This window comes from Dromiciops gliroides, chromosome 2 (genome assembly GCF_019393635.1).
Source record: "Dromiciops gliroides isolate mDroGli1 chromosome 2, mDroGli1.pri, whole genome shotgun sequence".
NCBI lineage: Eukaryota > Metazoa > Chordata > Mammalia > Microbiotheria > Microbiotheriidae > Dromiciops > Dromiciops gliroides.
In genome coordinates, this window is record NC_057862.1 from 665,427,919 (window position 1) to 665,448,619 (window position 20,701).

Here is a 20,701-nt window from a genome sequence, read left to right on the forward strand (position 1 = left end):
AGATCATGATACATGTCCTTTCTAAACATATTAACTTTTCTAGGTTTCTCCAAACTCTTGTGTTTATATTTCCTATATTCCTCAGTCCCTATTCAGGCTCTGAGCTCTTCATCAGAAATGATGGAAATTCCTCTATTCTGGACACAGGTAGATGGCTCAGTGGGTAGAGTGCTAGGCCTGGAGTCAGGAAGACAGTTCAGATCCAGCCTTAGACACCACCTATGTGACTTTGGGCAAGGTCACTTAACTTCCGTTTGCCTTGGAGACGGCTAGATGGCTCAGTAGATAGAACATCAGCCTGAGGTTCAAATCTGGTCTTAGATAATCACTAACTGACCCTAGGCAAGTCATTTAACCCTGGTTGCCTCAGTTTCCACATCTATAAAAATGAGCTGGAGAAGCGAATGACAAACCACATCAGTATCTTTGCCAAGAAAACCCTCAATGGGGTCATGGATAATCAGATATGACTGAACAACAACCTCTATTCTGTTAAAGGTCTACTTCTTTTTCCTTTTGAAATTAGAGTAAATTTTTCAGAGTAAGTTCTTCTTGGTTCTAAGCCTGTATCTTTTGCCTCTTGGAATACTGTATTCTAAGATCCCCTCTGGGTTGGTTTTTTTTTTTTTAGAAGTTGCCAGGTCTTGTATGAACCCAACTCTGGTTCCTTGGTACTTGAACAACAACTTTCTGAATATTTTTTCCATCTCCTCCTCTCCCCCCCTTCCCCGCTTTGACCTGAAAGCTCTGGATTTTCCTTAGGACATTCCTGTGACATTTCCTTTTGGAATTCTTTTCAAGAGGTGATTGGTGGACTCTGTTTTTGCCCTCTGGTTCTAATGGAGCTGGGCAGTTTTCACTTATGAGTTCATGAAATATAGTGTTCAGACTTTTTTATCATAGTTTTCAGGGAGTCTGTGATTCTTAAATTTCCTTTTTGACTAATTTCCTAATCAGTTTTTTGCAAGGATTTCTTATATTTTCTTCTCTCTTTTTCAATCTTCTAATTCTATTCTAATATTTTTTGCTCCCATTTGATTAGTCTTACTTTCAAGGATTCCATTTGTCAAGTAAGGCTTACTCAGTTCTAGTCTAACTTAGTTATTCTTCTAATTCTGTCCTCCAAAGACTTTTTTTCATTTTAAAATTTCTTGTTACATTCCTTTTAGGTATTCATGTAGTTCTTGTGGAAAATGCTTCCCCCCCCCCTTTGAGTACTTTGATTACAGTTATGGAAGTTCTTTCTCCTTTTTTGGGATCTCTGGATTTGACATAATTTTTGAAAGGTGTTATTTTCTTTGTTTCACTTGTCACTTCAGCTTTAGTTGCTGATTATAATTTTGTATCAGGGCCAGGCTCCTCCCCCTGCTGTACATTTGGGGCAGATGGTCAGGCCTGCTCGGTCTTGATTTGGATCCTCTGGCTTTTAGTGCTGATCTCCACCTCCCAGAGTGAATAGTTCTCCATCTTTGAGGTTCACAGTGCTGAATCCTTAAACCCTTCTTGGTGTCATGGGACTGAGTGGTAGGGATCTTGGAGTCCCTGGGACTCTGCTCTGCTCATGCCTGTGCCCCGAGGTTCCCATCCTGGGCTTTTCTGACTTTGCTGGGGCTTTCCCAGAGGGCCTTCAGGCAGAAAGTCTTGCCCACGGGACCTTGGTCCTTCTTGAGTTCTGCCAGGAGACTGCTGCTTTGTTTGCCTTCTTTGGCACAAGCTTTGTGGTGGCTGCCTTTCCTACTGGGGCTTCTGGCTAATGTTTTGTGCAGTTCTGGGATAGAAGAAATCACTCGTTTCCCCACTCTACTTCTTGATCAGTATTAAGTCGGGTATGGATTTTAGGTTTTTAATGGGCTGCCTCTGTTCAGGCTGCCACCTTGGCTAGAAGTCCCAGGTAGCTTTTCTTGTGAGCTCCTAGTGCCATCCCTTCAAGAGTCTGTCCAGCTTCTGGGATAGGAACTCAGTATTTGACAAAAACCACTGGGAAAACTGGAAGATAGTATGGCAGAAACTAGGCAAAGACCAACAGCTTATACCATATACCAAAATAAGGTCAAAATGGGTACATGATTTAGATATAAAGGGTGTTACCATAGGTAAATTAGGAGAGGAAGGAATAGTTTACCTCTCAGATCTATGGAGAGGAGAACAATTTTTGACCAAAAAAGAGATAGAGAATATTGTGAAATGCAAAATGGATGATTTTGATTACATTAAATTAAAAATTGGTTTTGTACAGACAGACATAATGCATCCAAAATTAGAAGGGAAGCAGAAAGCTGGGAAACAATTTTTACAACCAGTATTTCAGATAAAGGCCTCATCTCTAAAATATTTAGGGAACTAAATAAAATTTATAAGAATGGAAGTCATTCCCCAATTGAGAAATGGTTAAAGGATATGAACAGGCACTTTTCAGATGCAATAATGAAAGCTATCTATTGCCATATGAAAAAAATGCTTTAAATAACTACTGATTAGAGAAATGCAAATTAAAACAACTCTGAGGTACCACCTCACATCTATCAGATTGGCTAATATGACAAAAAAGCAAAATGATAAATGTTGGAGAAGATGTGGGAAAATTGAAACACTAATGCATTGTTGGTGGAGCCATGAACTGATCCACCCATTCTCGAGAGCAATTTGGAGCCATGCCCAAAAGGGTATAAAACTATACATACCTTTTGACCCAGTGATACCACTACTAGGTCTATATCCCAAAGAGATCATAAAAAAGGGGAAGAGACCCACATGTACAAAAATATTTATAGCTGATCTTTTGGGGGGCGGGGCAATGAGGGTTAAGTAATTTGCCCAAGGTCACACAGCTGGTAAGTGCCAAGTGTCAGAGGCCAGACTTGAACTCAGGTCCTCCTGACTCCAGGGCCAGTGCTTTATCCACTGCGCCACCGAGCTGCCCCCAGTAAATGCTTCTTGATTGATAGGTTGGTAACAGTCCAGTGGGGGAGGCAGAGCAGTTTTTAACATCATTTCAGTTTGGTTTTTATTTGTCGGAAATATTAACACCAATTATTTATCTGAATGGGAATTAGAAATATGCTCTCCTGGAGCACAGTGATAGCTGAGGGAGTATAGGTTTGACATTCATTCTTACATAGGGTTTATTTCCCTTATCCATGTTCCTGGCTTCAATTCACAAAGAAAATGAAAAAAATACACATGATACATACATATACATATAGATATACATATACACAGATATCTAGGAGGTAGGAGAGAGGGAGACCCAGACATGGCCATGTGACCCTGGGCAAATCAACCCTTAGTGCTCAGTTCTACATCCAGAGGGTGAGACCCTTTTCAGCACTAAATTTATCATCTTAATGATCCTTTCAAGGGGAAAATGACAGAAGTTTCACTTGCCATCTTCCTCTTTCTATCCCCAGTTCCCCCACCCCCATCATCATACTTTCCACTACTTCCTGATGCTAGCACACCAACCCCTTAGATTATTGATTCCCAACCTATAGGAGCTGGGAAGTTCATTAAATGACAGCATAAGAAATAATAGTAATGAAAATAATTATGATGAAAGTAATATCTGGGGGCAGCTAGATGGCGCGGTGGATAAAGCACTGGCCCTGGATTCAGGAGTATCTGAGTTCAAATCTGGCCTCAGACACTTGACACTTACTAGCTGTGTGACCCTGGGCAAATCACTTAACCACCATTGCTTTGCCAAAAAAAAAAAAAAAAATCTAACGTTTTGATAATGCTTACTCTGTACCAGACTCTCAAGAATACCTTCTGTAGGTTGAATAAGTAATGTCTCACAGCCATATTACTATTTTTAAATTTATGTAGCTCTACAGTGATTAATAAAATAAAATTAATTTAAGCACAGTAGCTCCCACCTCCCCATTACCTATTTTCTCAACTAGTAGATAACCGATGATCCAACTACCTTCTCTGGGTAGGGGAGAGCACATGACTTTTTTTAAAAATCATAAAATTATTTTATTATTTTCCAGTCACATGTAAAGATAGTTTTCTTTTTCTTTTCTTTTCTCTTCTTCTTCTTCTTCTTCTTTTTTTTTTGGTGAGGCAATTGGGGTTAAGTGACTTGCCCAGGGTCATACAGCTAGGAATTATCAAGTTTCTGAGGCTGGATTTGAACTCAGGTCCTCCTGAATCCAGGGTCAGTGCTCTATCCACTGTGCCACCCAGCTGCCCCTAAAGATAGTTTTCAACATTTTTTTCTTTTCTTTTCTTTCTTTCTTTCTTTCTTTCTTTCTTTCTTTCTTTCTTTCTTTCTTTCTTTCTTTCTTTCTTTCTCTCTTTCTCTCTCTCTTTCTTTCTTTTTTTTTTTTGTGAGGCAATTGGAGTTAAGTGACTTGCCCAGGGTCACACAGCTAGTGAGTGTTAAGTGTCTGATGCCGGATTTGAACTCAGGTCCTCCTGAATCCAGGGCCGGTGCTTTATCCTCTGTGCCACCTAGCTGCCCCTAACATTTGTTTTTTATAACAAAAGGGAAAACCCTCAAAAAACAAAAACAAAATAAGCAACCAAAAGTGGAAACAGTATGGTTCAATCTGCATTCAGAATCCACAATTCTTTTTTCTGGATTTGGAGAGCATTTTCCATCATGAGTCCTTTGGAATTGCCTTGGATCATTGTATTGCTGAGAAGAGCTAAATCTGTCAGTTGATCATCACACAATATTGCTGTTACTGTGTACAATGTTCTCTTAGTTCTGCTCATTTCACTCAACATCAAATTCATGTAAGTCTTTCCGAAATCCACCTGCTTATCATTTCTTACAGCACAATAGTATTCTATTACATTCATATACTACAACTTGTTCAGCCATTCCCCAATTGATGAGCAGCCCCTCAATTTCCAATTCTTTGCTACCACAAAAAGAGCAGCTATAAATATTTTTGTACATGTGTGTCCTTTCCCCCTTTTTATCACCTCTTTGGGATATAGACCGAGTAGTGGTATTGTTTGGTCAAAAGGTATGCACAGTTTTATATTGCTCTCCAGAATGGTTGGATCAGTTCATGGCTCTACCAACAGTGCATTAGTGTTCCAGTTTTCCCACATCTTCTCCAACATTTATCATTTTGCTTTTTTGTCATATTAGCCAATCTGATAGGTGTGAGGTGGTACCTCAGAGTTGTTTTAATTTGCATTTCTCTAATCAGTAGTGATTTAGAGCATTTTTCCATATGGCAATAGATAGCTTTCATTACTTCATCAGAAAACTGCCTGTTCATATCCTTTGACCATTTCTCAATTGGGGAATGACTTGCATTCTTATAAATTTGATTTAGTGACTTATAAATTTGATTTAGTTCCCCAAATATTTTAGAGATAAGGCCTTTATCAGAAACACTGGTTGTAAAAATTGTTTCCCAGCTTTCTGCTTCCCTTCTAATTTTGGCTGCAATGCCTCTGTTTATACAAAACCTTTTTTAATTTAATGTAATCAAAATCATCCATTTTGCATTTCACAATATTCTCTATCTCTTTTTGGTCAAAAATTGTTCTCCTCTCCATAGATCTGAGAGGTAAACCATTCCTTCCTCTCCTAATTTACCTATGGTATCTCCCTAAATGTCTAAATCATGTACCCATTTTGACCTTATTTTGGTATATGGTGTAAGATGTTGGTTTATGCCTAGTTTCTGCCATACTGTCTTCTAGTTTTCCAAGCAGTTTTTGTTAAATAGTGAGTTCCTATCCCAGAAGCTGGAATCTTTGGGTTTATCAAACAGTAGATTGCTATAGTCATTTACTACTGTGTCTCCTGTGCCCAACCTATTCCATTGATCTACCACTCTATTTCTTAGCCGGGACCAAATAGTTTTGATGACTGCTGCTTTCTGGTGTAGCTTCAGATTGGGTATGGCCTGCCCACTTTCCTGGAGCACATGAGTTTTTTTTTTTTTAGATTGTGTATGTACAATCACATTAAACATGGCCGTGGATTTAGGAGAACCTGAGTTCAAATCTGAACTCAGACACTTGACACTTATTAGCTATGTAACCCTGGGCAAGTCAACCCTCATTGCCCCACCAAAAAACAAAACAAAACACAAACTTGCAAAACAATCCATTAAATATATTTCTACATTGTGAAAGAAGTATCAGAGCACAAGGGGAAAACCTCAAAAAGGAAGGAAAAAAACAGTCCAAAAGTAGAAACAGTATAGTTCAATCTGCATTCATAATTCACAGTTCTTTTTTTCTGGATATTGAGAACATTTTCTATCTATCATGAGTTCTTTGAAACTGTTTTGGATCATTACACTGCTGAGATGAGCCAAGTATAACCCCACCGTTCATCACAAAAAGTTCCTGTTACTATGTACAGTGTTCTGGTTCTGCTCCTCTCAGTCAGCATCAGTTCATGTAAGTCCTTCCAGGTTTCTTGGAACTCCTCCTGCTCATCGTTTCTTACGGCACAATAGTATTCCATTACATTCATATACTACAACTTGTTTAGCCATTCCCCTATTGATGGGCATTCCCTCAATTTCCAATTCCTTGCCACCACAAAGAGAGCTGCTATAAATATTCTTGTACATGTGGGTCCTTTTCCCTTTTCTATGGTGTCTTTGGGATACAGACCTAGCAGTGGTATCACTGGGTCAAAGGGTATGAACAGTCCCATAGCCCTTTGGGCATAGTTCCAAATGAGCACATGACTTTTTTTGGAGGGTTTTCATACTTGGGAGGTTTGGGAACCACTGTTGTAGGCATTTTAAAGGTGATGTTTAAGAAGTTTTCTCAGGGAATATTCAGGGGTGACTGTGTATTCGGGGTAGTGGGTGTGTGACAGTTACACTTATAAGTTACAAAAATTCTTGCAGTAAAGCTTGGTCTTCAGCTCCAGTGATATGTGTCTGACTCGTCTTATCTTCCTTTTTCTTATTAACTTATGTCTTTCCATAGTCTTGATATCGACCAGTTTCTGTTGCCATGGATTTGGCTTCCAGAATTTACTACTTTAGCCCCCAGTTATGTGGTTTGAGAATCTGGCTTAGTCAAGGATTTTCCTTATGCTTTTTCCAGGCTTAGTCATCGTTGGATGCATCATCACTTTTTTTAAAAAAATAATTTTATTGATATGTTTTATGATGATTATTTCCAAATAGACCCCATCTCACCCCTCCCCAACACACAAGGAGCCTTCTCTCATAACAAAGAAAGGGAGGAAAAGCAGCTCAGCCAAACTACCCAATCAAGCCTGATAATATACGTGGTGTTTTCCGTCCATAGTCATATCAGACTAACATTATTTCCTTTTTTGACAAGATTACTAAACTAGTAGGTGAGAGGAATTTGATGATAACAGAGTCAGATAGCATGAGAACTTAGATGGCTGGATTCAGTCATCATTAGTGACGCTGTGCCAAGAACTTACCAGTGGAGAACTCCAGGGACTTGTACCTGACTTTGTGCTGGTTAATAATGTTTGTCAGTGTCATGGATAAAGACATAGATGGGAGGTTCATCCAGTTTACAGGTGGCACAAAGCTGGGCAAGAGAGCTAACACAGTGGATGGTGGAATCAGGATCCAAATGGACCTGGGCATGTTGGAGTATTGGGCTGAATCTAATAAAATGAAATTCAGCGGGTACAGAAAAAGAAGATGGGGGAGGCATGGAGGGGCAGCAGTTGTTCTGAAAAGGATCTGAAAGCTCCACAGGGGTTAGCAGTGTGGTGTGGCAGACTCAGCTCGGGGCGGGGCGGGGCGGGGCGGGGGGGGGGGGGGGAGGCATCGTTTGCAGCAACAAAGCGATAATTTCACCGTGTTCTGCCCTTGTTTTACCTCCATCCTGGGCAGTGTGGCTTGTCATGTCTCTAGAGGACAACCAGGATGTTGGAGGACCTCATGACACGAGGATCAGTTTAGCCTGGGAAAAAGAAGATTCGGAGGGGTAGGAGGGAGAGGCGTGAGGCCGTACTCAAGTACCTGAATGGCTCTCTTGTGGGGAAAGGCTGGGCCTGGCTCTGTTTGGGTAGAAGTTGTAAAGGTGCCAAGTTCAGCTGGGCATCAGAAAGCTTGCTGCTGCTGAGAGCTGTCCCAAGTGGAATGGCCTCAGGAAGCCACTCTCTCCCCTCTGTGGGTCTTCCCTGAGGGACGGAGCAGAGCCTTGGGGAGTATGTTCTGGTGGGGGTCCTTTGTTACCTGCGGGGGCTGCTGAGGCACTAGGCCTCTGCAGAGCAGGAAAGAAAGTGCACGTCTTCGTTTCCCCAGCCTTGCTCACCGTCATTGCATAGAGTTTAGTTTGTTATTGTTTTCCTTGTCTTTTATGTTGTCTTGTATAGGTTGTTTTTCTGGTTTTCCCTTTCAGCCTTAAATTCCAAATCAACAGACATTTATCATGTCCCTTGCATTTGGATGGCCAGCCGGGATAAACAGGAAACAGTCTGCCATATTTCCTAAAGAGGAGAGGGATAAAATGTGTACACATAATTGCAGGATAAATGGAGGTACGAGAAAGCACTGATGGCTGAGGGGGGCATCAGGGACGGCAGCATCTGAACTGGCTCTTCAAGGGGATGATAATAAGGATTCTGAGGAGTGGCAGTGAATGAGGAAGGATTATTGACCAGGCATGAGGAGTAAATAGATAAATAAGACATCTATTTATTAAGTGCTTGCTGTATACCAGGCTGGATTTGTACTTGGGTCTTCCTGGGTCCTCCTGGGTCCGGGTCCAAGTCTATCCACTGGGCCACCCACCTGCCTTTGTTAGGCAAAATAGTGAACTCACTTAGGTAAGGATGAGGGATTGAGGAGTAATTCAAGTATCCTAAAGAATGTTTTGTTGTCTCTAACTAGTTTGACTGGAGCCTAAGGGAATGACCTTGGAGCCCTTTGTTGTCTAGGGAGAACAAAGAAGGCTTTGCTCAGAATTACAGCATTCTGTTTGGATTCCACATCTGTGTGTGTGTGTGTGTGTGTGTGTGTGTGTGTGTGTGTGTGTGTGTGTGTGTGTGTGTGTGTGTGAGAGAGAGAGAGAGAGAGAGAGAGAGAGAGAGAGAGAGAGAAAGGGAGGGGTGGGGAGGGAGGGAGAGAGGAGAGGGGCTGAGGATAGGAGTGAGTGGGAGAAAAGTTGACAGCTAGGGATGGGGGTGGGGGTGGGGGTGGAGAATGACAGAGACCAAGAGACAGAGAGACTGATTTCACACGGATTCTGTTAGGGAGATAAGCCTTCAGTTTACCAATGTATTTACACACACACTCACATATTCTCTAGCAAGCAGTGTGTCGTTCATTTATGTTCTCTGAGAAAGGTTTGCACTTGCAACTTAACCCGTCCTTCTATGCTTTATGAATGGGGATAGAGAGCCTCCCAAGGCAGACAGTTGAAGTCGTTTAACAATTGAGGTTTGGTCAGCCCTGTCACACTGTATGAGAAGACTGAGGCTCAGAATAACTTGTACAGCCTCCCCTCTCTGTTAAGAATCTGAGTGAGGATTCACATTCCCATGTGTTCCTGACACCAATGCTAGCCTTGTTTCCAGGGTACTCTTGTATCGCCTCCTGTGGGGAAAAGTAGGAGAAATACCACGGCGCACAGAGGTGATGACCGCAGAGAGAGCTGCTAGCCGCTTTGATAGGACAGAGCTAGTTCTGGGTTTGCAGACTTCCTGCCCCGCACTGGGAAGATCTGTTGTCCCTCGTGTATAAAATGGGAGGATTCGGCTAGCTGGCTTTGTAAGGCTCCTTCTCCCGCTCACTCAAGGATCCTGATCTGACAGGCAGCTTCATGGCCTTGATGAGAATGTCTGGGAAGGAATAAGTCCAGACTGGAGCAGGAGGCCTGGGCATTCTCCTTCAATCCTTTGCATCCTTCCTCAGGGGGGCTCGGGCAAGGCCACCGCATGCTCTGCACGGCTCTAGGTCTTTGGGAGTGTGGGGTAGAAATCTTTCTGCCTGCCAGGCTGGGCCATCCTGTGCTTGGCATGTCAGCGCCTAAGAGGAGCTTAGACATTTAGGGTTTCTACTTTGAGGCAGACAATGCTCCCTGTAAAATGGTGTTGTTCCAAATAAGCTCGTTCAGCTGAAATAAATAATCAGAGAATACCTTGAATGGGAAACATGGTTTTGCTTGTTGCCCAAGTACATAACATCTTTCCCCCTCCCTTTTCTCCTCTTTTCTCTCTTCTAGCTCTCTCCCATTTTCTGTTTTTCACCCCCCTCTTTTCTGTCTCTTAACAGCAATGTCAAATGAGTATAACTATCTGAAACTGAAGAGTGATTGCCCTTCTTCCCTGCCACGTTATGCCCAGCCTCCAAAAAAGATGAGAAGACCCGGCCTGTTATTAAAAGACATTCTCAAGTAAGTCCGACTCATCATAGGAGTTCTGAAAAAAGGTTGGACAAAGCTTGTAGTTTTTGACTGTTAAATACCATGATTTTGATGGGAATTAGTTTTGATAACTGGTTCCTGATAAGGATTCAAAGTGAATCGGGGTGCTTTGCTTTAATTTGCTTCCATAACTAATGAGGAAAATGAGTATTCTAGAAGATTGAAATTGAAGTGTGAAAGCTGACCACCTACCTCCCTTCTCCCTTCTCCATTTTCCCCCTTAGCATTTCCCCCACCCTCATCCCAGCTCTGCTTTTATTTAATCTACCAAAGAATAAAATTAGTACAATCACTCTATCAGTTACATGCTGTCCAGCCACCCACTCCCACCCCTTCATCACTTCTCTGTTGCCCGTGGGGTCTGCATCCCTTGGAGGTCAGGAGAACAACAAAAAAAAATCACTGCTTAGGGAAGAATGTGGATGTTGGTGCAGCAATCCCTTGATATTGGAGACCTCAGCAGTCTCCTGTAGAGGATGCTATTGGAATCTGAGGTGTCTGCTGCTTCTCATCTTGGGGAGAGTGAGGGTAATATGCTCCATTGGCCCAGGCTTTATCATGATCTGGAGGACCCCGGAAACTGTTCTGACCGTATGCTTGCCCAAGGATTACAGATGGGCATATATATGTTAACATATGGCACCATTGGTGAAGAGCATCCCCCTGGTACCTAAAGATTGGTTCTTTAAAAAAAAAAAGAAAAGAGGGGGCGACTAGGTGGCACAGTGGATAAAGCACCAGCCCTAGATTCAGGAGTACCTGGGTTCAAATCCGGCCTCAGACACTTGACACTTACTAGCTGTGTGACCCTGGGCAAGTCACTTAACCCCAGTTGCCTCACCAAAAAAAAAAAAAAAGTGACTTGCCCAAGGTCACACAGCTAGTAAGTGTTAAGTGTCTGAGGCCATATTTGAACTCAGGGACTCCTGACTCCAGGGCCGGTGCTCTATCCACTGCTCCACCTAGCTGCCCCCCAGAGTCATATACTCTTTTTTTTGTGTTTTGTTTTGTTTTTTGTTTTTTGTTTTTTGCAGGGCAATGGGGGTTAAGTGATTTGCCCAGGGTCACACAGCTAATAAGTGTCAAGTGTCTGAGGCCAGATTTGAACTCAGGTCCTCCTGAATCCAGGGCCGGTGCTGTATCCACTGCGCCACCTAGCCACCCCAAGCCATATACTCTTAAACATAGTCTGTGAATTGGGCTAGATGTCTCCTGATGTTTAATTGTTCAGCAAAGAAGCTGTAGTGTTAGGTCATACTTGCTTCTCTGGACACTGCCTGGTGGCTCTGATTGTGCTATACACAGACCCATCTGTCAGGCAGCCTTTAGCAAATCATTTCCACTTAGGGAGTGAGTGTGGGGTGGAGTGGGCTGAGGCTTTTTTGATCTAAGTCAGTAGGGTAGTGACACTATAAACTTTGAGCCATTCCCAGTAACAGTAATCCCCCTTTAGCTGGAAAAGCAGAATATTTGACAGGAAATAGAAAAAGCTCCTTGAACAACTGTGGCCGTCTCATCATAGTTAGCATATATATATATATATTTGCTCTAATGCTAATTTATAGCATTCAAATAAGCTGGTTTTTTTCTCCTCTTTGATTCCATTCTCCCTCCCATTTTACCCTTCCTTTCGACATTCATGGAGGGTCTGGCTTGCAGAGACTCAGCTTCTAAGTGGCTCATATTTACAAATAGCTAGTCCAGTTAGGGATTTGCTTCTCTCCCAGCCATTCTCGCCCTTCACTATGTCTAGGGTTACTCTCCTTTCACTGTGACTTCTCCTGTTTGTAACAGCCTCCCCCTCTTCTTCTGCCCTTGCTGTTGTCACTAAAGCCTCTTGGGACCCCTGTGAATTGCAGATTTAGGGGTTTGGGGGAAGAATATGGGAGAAAGTACTCTAACTGATGAGGTCCTGATTTAGAACTTACCCTCTACTTCTCCATAGAAACAAAGCCATGAATTCAAACAAACAACCAAACAAAAAAGCATCAAGTGTCTATTATGTGCCAGACTTGATGTTGCCTGTGAAGGGCCACAAACACAAAGTGAAACCATCACAGAAATGAGGGATCTTGTACTCTCCTGGGGGCGGGGAGTAGTAGTGGTGAGGTTACAACATGTACAGATAAAATGAAGGGGACTTGAGAAGGGAACAAGAGCGGCAACAACAGCTGAGGAATGAGATGGCATTAGTGCGTTACTGTAGCTCAGTGACACAGAGACGTGAGTATGACCCAAGACTTGCCTGGGGACTTACCACACACACGCACCCACACACTTAGATTTTTACTAACACTTTCTTATAGGAAATTGCCTATAATCTTCCACTGTCAGTCTTCTAAATCTTCTAAATCACTGTTGTTGTTGGCTTTCACATCTGTTCCTGGCCAGGCTTGTGGGCTCTTTTTGTGGTCATTATTTCACAGTGGTGATAGCTTGTGATGTTCAAGTGACCACTTCCCAGTGTGGGCACCAATAGCTTATTTAATTAGGTCAGTGTGGAACCTTTTGTCATTGCGTGTCCCGTCTTTTTATCTTGACCCTTCCTTCCAGTGATTTTGACTTTTGCCGTAAAGACGTCATGGGGGAAAGAGCTGTGGGTTTGGAGTTAGAGGTCCTGAGTTTTCATTCTGGCTCTGCCACTCATCCCCTGTGTGACTTTGGACAAGTGGTTTAATTTTTCTGAGTCTTAGTTTCCTATTTTGTAAAATGGCTTCTAATGTCTTTTCCAGCTTTAGTATGGCCTGTCTACGTGCAGATGACAGATCCCGAGACAACAACCACATCTGTGCCCAGTCATAGCTAATGTTTGGGGTTCACCAAGGACCTCACTTTCCAACCTTTTTTGGGAAGAGTGTTTGTGAAGTGAGGGGTAATAATCTTCAATCCTTTGGCCTCTTTTTCTTTTTAACCCTAAGCCAGATTTTCCCCCACCTGCTTTGGACTGTCTTCTTAGGGGCCCACTGAGTTTTAAGTGGTTTGTATACTTGGTTTGGAAGAACTCATGTGTTTCTTTATAGGACCTTTCTACATTGTCCTCATCTTCTGTAGCTGCTTTTGACACGTAAATAGTTATTTTCATAGAGGATTTCTTGGGTAAGGGCTGCTGTTCATTATAATCACTGCAAACCAAGAAAACTGAGTGTGCAAGGGTGATATTTCGGTTTAATTAGGGGAAAGGGAGTGAGTGCTGGGTCTGTGACTTCATCTTCTCTGCAGTGTACAGTATTAGCCCCTGCCCAAGGGTACTCTGGAGCATGTGCCGGGTCTGTCTAACCCTTAAGACAAGGGACGTCCACTGGTCCGTGGCTTTTTTACCCGACATATACAAAGCTCCATTTCTTTGTTTCCCTTGAGTCGATGATGAAATCAGCTCTCCCAATTCTGTGGCAGCTGCCTCCTATCCTGTGGCCTCATTTAGACTGCAGTGGCAACATTCACCAGTCCAGTTCTTCCAGGTGATCTCATTCATTGGTGTATAGCCAGCTGGTAGACAGGGCATGAATGGTGACTCCTCTTCGCACCCCCTCCCCACATCCTGCCACTCTCCCACCATCATTGCAGAAGGGGGAGGTGGCCAACACAGGACTGAGGGCAGCTTTTCATTTTTCACCTAGTGGCCAGGCAGCTCTAGCTTTAGTTGTGTTCTTCCTCAGGTAGTGGACATGCTCTGTCACCAGAACCACAGGGGAAAACTCTGCCGCTGAGTAGAGTCTCCCAGAGCTTGCGTGCACTGACAGAGCCAACCAGAACCAAGGGTCACCTGTAGCAAAGCACGGGGACTAGACTTCATAGAGGACTTTTCAATAGGCATAAAATCTTTGAAAATGATCTAGATGTGGCAAAGGTGTCCTTGATAATGATGTGAGAAGGCATCTGCAACAAACTTTCTACAGCCAACCATACATTCACAACCACACAACTGACTGAAAGATGTTCAGAATACAAGGTCCCACGATGTTTGTTACAAAAAAAGGATTTGACCTATGGAACCTTGAAGTCTATCCTCCCAAAAAGTCTCCCATGTATACGTTAGACTCCTCCAAGATTCCTGGTAAGGTCCTGTGAGCTTTCCCACTCTGATCACCCTAGGTCAAGAATCCTGCACCATGGTCAGTCACTAAGCACTTAGTAAGTGCCAAGAATGGCTGAGCACTAGAACACCCCCCAAAAAGGCCAAGGACAGCTCCTTCCCTTGAGGGGATCCCAGACAACAGGTAAGCAGCTGTGGACAGAGAGCTACATAGAGGTTAAGGAGGAAGTACTCAATGGAGGGAGGGCACCCAAATCTGTCAGGGCATTAAAGCCTCAGTTTTCCTGGGGTTTGCTCAGTTTAAATATTTGCATGGGATTATTCAGATCGTCTAAAGTTTGTCAGTTCTCCCTCCTAGATACCAGAAGCACCTTCAGCTTCACTGTTTAAAACCATATTCAGTAAGACCCTCCTGCCCTGAGGTCTTTACTATTCCCCTAAAGCACTTGTGAGGTCATCAGCATTGATGTTTATTTAGGAACTCCCTGCCCAGTGAGGAATGCTAACACAAAAAGTTCAGACCCTTCTCACATCCGGGACTCTCAGGTCCCTCGGCCATAAAATGAGGGGACTGAACCAGTTGGCTTTACCACCAATCCGGGCCCCAAATCTGATTCACGCAAGCCACGCTGGAGCCCTTTCCCGAGGACCTGCCAGAGCTTCCATTCTACTGGCAAAGCCTTGGGGAAAGCTGGAGCCACCTCCACACCTCGATGGGGCATCATGACAGGACGTTGTTTAGATTATGCACATTTGTTTGTGTACAACACAGAACTCACTAAATCTGGACTGATTTCATTTGTGGAGGGAAGAAAAAATACTCTTAAAAACTATTGCACTATGGTAGTTATAGACTAGATCCTTAAGTATGGAGCCATAGTTAAGGAAGATGTGGAAAAACAGGGAAAAGAATTAGAAGAGACTTCAAATGATGAAAGGCACAAGAAAAGGATTCAAAGAAGTAGGATGTATGATGTGGTGGGTCCATTTAAAAGCAGGACATTAAAATGGGCCTAATTTGAAGTATCACCTTGCATTTATGAAGAGGGAGGTGTCCAGTATAAACAAAGAAAATTACCTTAAACTATGAGAAGGTACAAGTTATGTAATTTAAAAACTCACGTAGCTCTCTTACCCTTTCATTGTTTAATTGGTTTTGTATGATGTGGAAGAAAGAAGGAAATTGCATTGATAAGAACGTGCATTAACATTTCATCTTCAGAATACTCTGATTGCAGCTCTTGGTCCTTGTGCCCTCATTACTCTTTCATAGGGAATAGAGGAGAAGAAATTGAGCAATTATCTGGATTATCAGAGGAAGTCTGTCATAATGGAAATTTAGAAGCCATTAAGCCAATTTCTATTAGCATCCTTAAAGACAGAGGTATTCAGGCAGAGTGCCTCACAACAACTGCACTGCTCAGTTTCCTTAGAAATGAAGATGGTCTTTGTTTTTAATGTGTCTGCCCTATGTGGGTTTTTTTTTTTTAATTCTAATGATAAGAAAGACTTAAGCAGTTTCCTAAGTGTTTGGTTTTCCTGTGAGTTTGCTGAATCTTTTAAATGCTTTTAATTTGTCTTAAAGTAGCCAGTGCTAAATGTTAAAGCAAGGATCAGCCAGTGTATTGTTTCCTCATCATTCTTTTGTGAGTACTAACTGAATTTTGAAATGGCTGCAATTTGGAAGGCGAGTTTTGAACTGTATTGGGGCAATTTGTAATTAAATGTATTCTGTAACAGCATTTTTACAAAAGTAAGCATCCAAATAGTTGACAGACAGAAATTAGTCAAGAAAAGAAATGTCCCTTGCTTTCCCAGCTGAGGTATTTAAATTTTTTTTCACTCTTATAAATGAATGAAAGAAAAAAAAAAAAAACGAAACCTCATTTTTAAGTGCCTCTCCTTTATGAACAAAACACCATGCATGCTAAGAGGAAGGGGATGCCCGGTGGAAAAACAAGATGGTGCCTGTTCTCAAGGCTCTGTCAGCTTCTTATGGGTTGTGATGCTAAAGCTTTGATTAATTTCTTGAATGAAAGCTTAGATGATTTCTTCACTTAATGTTTCAGTTTTACTGTTCTTGTAAAATACGTTTCTACTAGAGGGTCTCCAAGGCCCTTATCTCTAACATTCTATCTAGAATTCTAGAATTCTCATCATTGAATTGTCCCCTCCTCAGATGCTTGCTACTTGTGTTTGGATTGTGGATCCTCTATATCCTCAAATTAAGTTACAGCACTGAAGAATGTGACATGAAAAGGGTGCACTACGTGGATCCCGAGCGTGTCAAGGTTTGATATTTCTTCATCATTTTGCTCTGTGTACAAATGTGAAACTCGAGTGAATTGATTTTCCTTAAGAAAATGCCCGTTCTAGTGGCATCCAGCTGCTAAAATATGAAATATTTATTATATAAGGTGATTGTTTCTTATGACAGTAGAGTTTATCAGGGGCAGCTAGGTGGCACAGTGGATAAAGCACCAGCCCTGGATTCAGGAGGACCTGAGTTCAGATACAGCCTCAGACACTTGACACTTAGTTAGCTGTGTGACCCTGGGCAAGACACTTAACCCTCATTGTCTCCAAAAAAAATAGACTTTATCTCTTCCTTTGCTCTAAAATGTCACTGATCCTGTTCCATTTCTCCTCGGAGGATTCTGTACTTCCTAGCCACTACTTTAGGCTCCATCAAGATGCTTCCCAGAAGTGCATTTGTGGCCAGTGTAGTTTGGGGAAACACTGCATTAAATCATGGATCTGATGCCTCATCGCCAAAAGATTATAAAGAATTTTTTCAGATATTCAGTAAATTCCTTCAAGTTACTGGTCCCGGTCTCCCCAAGCTAAGCTCAAGAAACAACTGAACAACAAAAACCCACCCTTTCTATTGTTCCATTTACTTTTTCAAGCAATCGGCTCATTTCTACCTTCCCTTTTCCTGCCAAACCCTTTGAAAAAATACTCTTGAACAAGTTAAGCCTTGATCACTGGGTTGTTGTAAGTTTCGAATATATTTTCATTTGTAAAGCGCTGAGCTTGTCCTTCCTGATGTGCATGAGCTGGTTCTTGGGCCTGGCAGGTCCTGCTGTCGCTAGCACATTAGGTCTCCAGCATAGGCTGATGTGTCCAGAAGCTCCAAGGATCCAGAATTGATGTTCTGTCACCCTTCTCCACCGCCACAGGGCAATGTGGGGAAAGTGCTTTATGCCTTTGAGCACTTATGTGTAGTCCCGCCCTTCCCAGATCTCAAGGTCTGCCACCAAAGCTTTTATGTCTTAAACCTTGAGGACCCAGGACTTGGAGGGCTGGGACTTCTGGGAAGGGCATGGGGATGGCTGGTCTAGGTTCTGGAGTATGGAAAAGGAGAGAAGCAGAGGATGGGGTCAGGAAGAGGGAAGACTTCAGAAAGCCATGTGACAAGGAGAGGAAGACAGAATCCAGGGGGTAGTGTGGGAAATCCAGTAGCAGGCAGAGTACAGCTCTTGGAATGAGGAAGACCTGGGCCCAAATCCTGTCCCTGGCATTTACTAGCTATGTGCTCCTCCACTCTTTAACCTCTCTGGGCCTCAGTTTCCTTACCCGCAAAATCACACAGTGGAAGCCTAGGTTCATGACCTGCCTCCAGCACACACTGGTTGAGTGATGTGTGACAGGTCACTTGAACCCTCAAAGGTCCAGGGAAGGTGCCGACCTGCTAGACCAAAGGGATTGCACTTCTTGTCCCCGTTCCTGTCTGCCTCCCAGGGTGGAGATGAGGCTCAAATGAGATGGGCCGTGCCGTCCAACCTTCCTCATTTGATGGTGGAGAAGTCAAGTGACTTGGTGAGGACACGTGGGTAGCAGACATCTGAGACAGACATCTAAACCAGGTCTTCCCAACTCTACCTCCTCCCGTGTGACAGATACCACCTCAACGACTCTCATCGATATAGAAAATGCTTTGACAATTAAAAAAACTTCAGAGTGTCCCTTCTTGCCCTTTGTTGTTGCTGTTGATGTCTGTCATGGTTACTATTGTGAGAAAATAATGGGTTTTGGGGGGTCCCGGAGGACTCTCCCCTCCAGGGAGCTTTGCCTGACCTTTTTTGAGGCCAGCCCAGAGTCAGTAGAACTGCAAAGGAAATGTAGATTGACCTTTCTGACTACCTAAAGGAAGTTAACCCACCTAGGCAACCACCCTCAAGTCATGCCAATCAATGGACTTGAGTGTTACTGGCCAGTTAGCTTGGATCAGTGTACAGTGACCCACCTCTATCTGTGAGAGGATAAAAACCCTTGGGACAAAGGGGGTCTCTCTTCTCTCTCCCACACTACCCTCTGGCTCTTGCTCTCTATCCTAGTTATGTAGGGCTTCTGAACTTTGGGAGCCATGTGCTCTTTCTTTACTAACATTTAGTATACTTTAATAAATGCTTAATGCCCCAAACTGGTGCAATAGCCTCTAATTTCTTTTCTTTTTTGTGGGGCAGTGAGGGTTAAGTGACTTCCCCAGGGTCACACAGCTAGTGTCAAGTGTGTGAGGCTGGATTTGAACTCAGGCCCTCCTGAATCCAGGGCCAGTGCTTTACTCACTGTGCCACCTAACTGCCCCTCTAATTTCTAAGTAACAATATATTAGAAACCCCAGCTAAGTTCCCTAAAACTTGGGACAGAGATAGGCACCCCTATATAATTTCAAACAACACAGACACACTATTGTCCTTTGATGAATATGAATGTCACTGCCCACAAGAGATGAAGGTTAAGATCCATCGACACTGTAGATTCTGGACGACTAACAAAGATTTCCTTAAAACTGCAGAACTTCTATTTGGTTGTATGAAATTTGTGTTCAGAAGTTGCGTTCATCTACATGAATTCTCCTTACCATCTGTGCTTAGTTATCTTGAATCACAGTGGTGTCAAACTCAACTAGACATGGATCCCTGCAGGCCACATACTGAGTTAGAAAACCACAAATTAACACTGCCCAGAACGTGCTGCATTTTTACTCATTCTGTTCAATGTTTCCCAGTTACATTTTTACAGGCTGGGGGCCGTTAGCTGGATGGCCCAGATATGGCCCAGTTGCTCTTGTGCTTATCAGTAAACACATGACAAGTTAACTGTGGGACAGAATAACCATGTGTGTTTTATTTGATTATAGCCTGAAATTCTGTTACAGAGACATGGGGATTTATTTGCTACTTAATTAACTTCTTAACAAATGAAAAAATCCCTAACTCTTAACATGGCAATAGAGAACTTGAATTAGTTTTTTTTTTTTAATCACTAACTTTATCCTCTCGACTTTTTTCTTTTTTTTTTCTTTTTTTTGCGGCGCAGTGAGGGTTCAGTGACTCACCCAGGGTCATACAGCTACTAAGTGTCAAGTGTCTGAGGTTGGATTTAAACTCAGGTCCTCCTGAATCCAGGGCTGGTGCTTTGTCCCACTGCACCACCTAGCTGCCCTTAATTTTTTTTTCTTTTTTGAGGAACCCTAAATAGTATGCCTTAGGTCATAGGATTTAAAGCTAGAAGGGACCTTAAAGATCAAATCCATCCCTTTCATTTTACAAATGAGGAAATCACAGGGTTAAGTGACTTGCCCAAGAACGTACTAATAATTGATAATGGCTGGGCTGAGCTTTGAAGCCAGGTCTCTCTCAAGGAACGCTCAAACCAGAGGCCTGTGGTATATGTATTGGGAACTACCCTCAAACAGCTAAGCCTTTACTGAGCCTTTGCTGTGTGCAGCTGTGAGTGATGGTCTCAGTAAAGGTCATCACGTGTCAGAAATCCACCTTCTGTCATGGTCTGGTCGTTCTAAGAGAGAAAGTGAGGAACATTTCTCTGAAAAATATTGGGTAGAAAATCAACCCCAACATTGCATGTTGCAGAAGACTTTAAGGGCTGGGAGTTTCTAAGTAAGAACTAGACTGTGTCTGGGAGCACCATCTCCCATATTGTCTAGAAGTAGAGGGGAAGGTCTTTCCGGTGGAAGTCAGGAATCTTTAAGTGACTTTCCAATTTGCTAATTCTGTTAGTACCCAGGCAGGTATGAGTCAGTAAGTAAAGAGTTGGGCTCTTTGTCTTTCTAAGGAGAAATGCTTCCCACCCAGGAGCTCTATTGCCAGGGGGCACCATAGTGCATAGAGCTCAGGGCCTGGAGTCAGAAGACTCATCTTCCTGAGTTCAAATCTGGCCCCAGACACTTGCTAGCTCTGTGACCCTGGGCAAGTCATTTAACCCTATTTGCCTCAGTTTCCTCATCTGTAAAATGAGCTGGAGAAGGGAATGGCCATCTTCTCCAGGATCTCTGCCAAGAAAACCCCA

At 42.9% G+C, this 20,701-nt stretch overlaps 1 protein-coding gene across 5 annotated transcripts in view; it reads left to right on the top strand.

Moving 5' to 3' along the window:
* The window catches only part of ST3GAL5 (ST3 beta-galactoside alpha-2,3-sialyltransferase 5), a 63,489-nt gene that overhangs the window by 17,412 nt on the left and 25,376 nt on the right, over positions 1-20,701 (top strand). For all 5 annotated transcript variants that reach the window (XM_043985505.1, XM_043985503.1, XM_043985501.1 and 2 more), the window contains exons 2-3: positions 10,203-10,323; positions 16,566-16,677. In XM_043985505.1, the coding sequence (XP_043841440.1) occupies positions 10,205-10,323; positions 16,566-16,677 (231 nt within the window). In that variant the 5' untranslated portion in view covers positions 10,203-10,204. The remainder of the gene's footprint in view (positions 1-10,202; positions 10,324-16,565; positions 16,678-20,701) is intronic.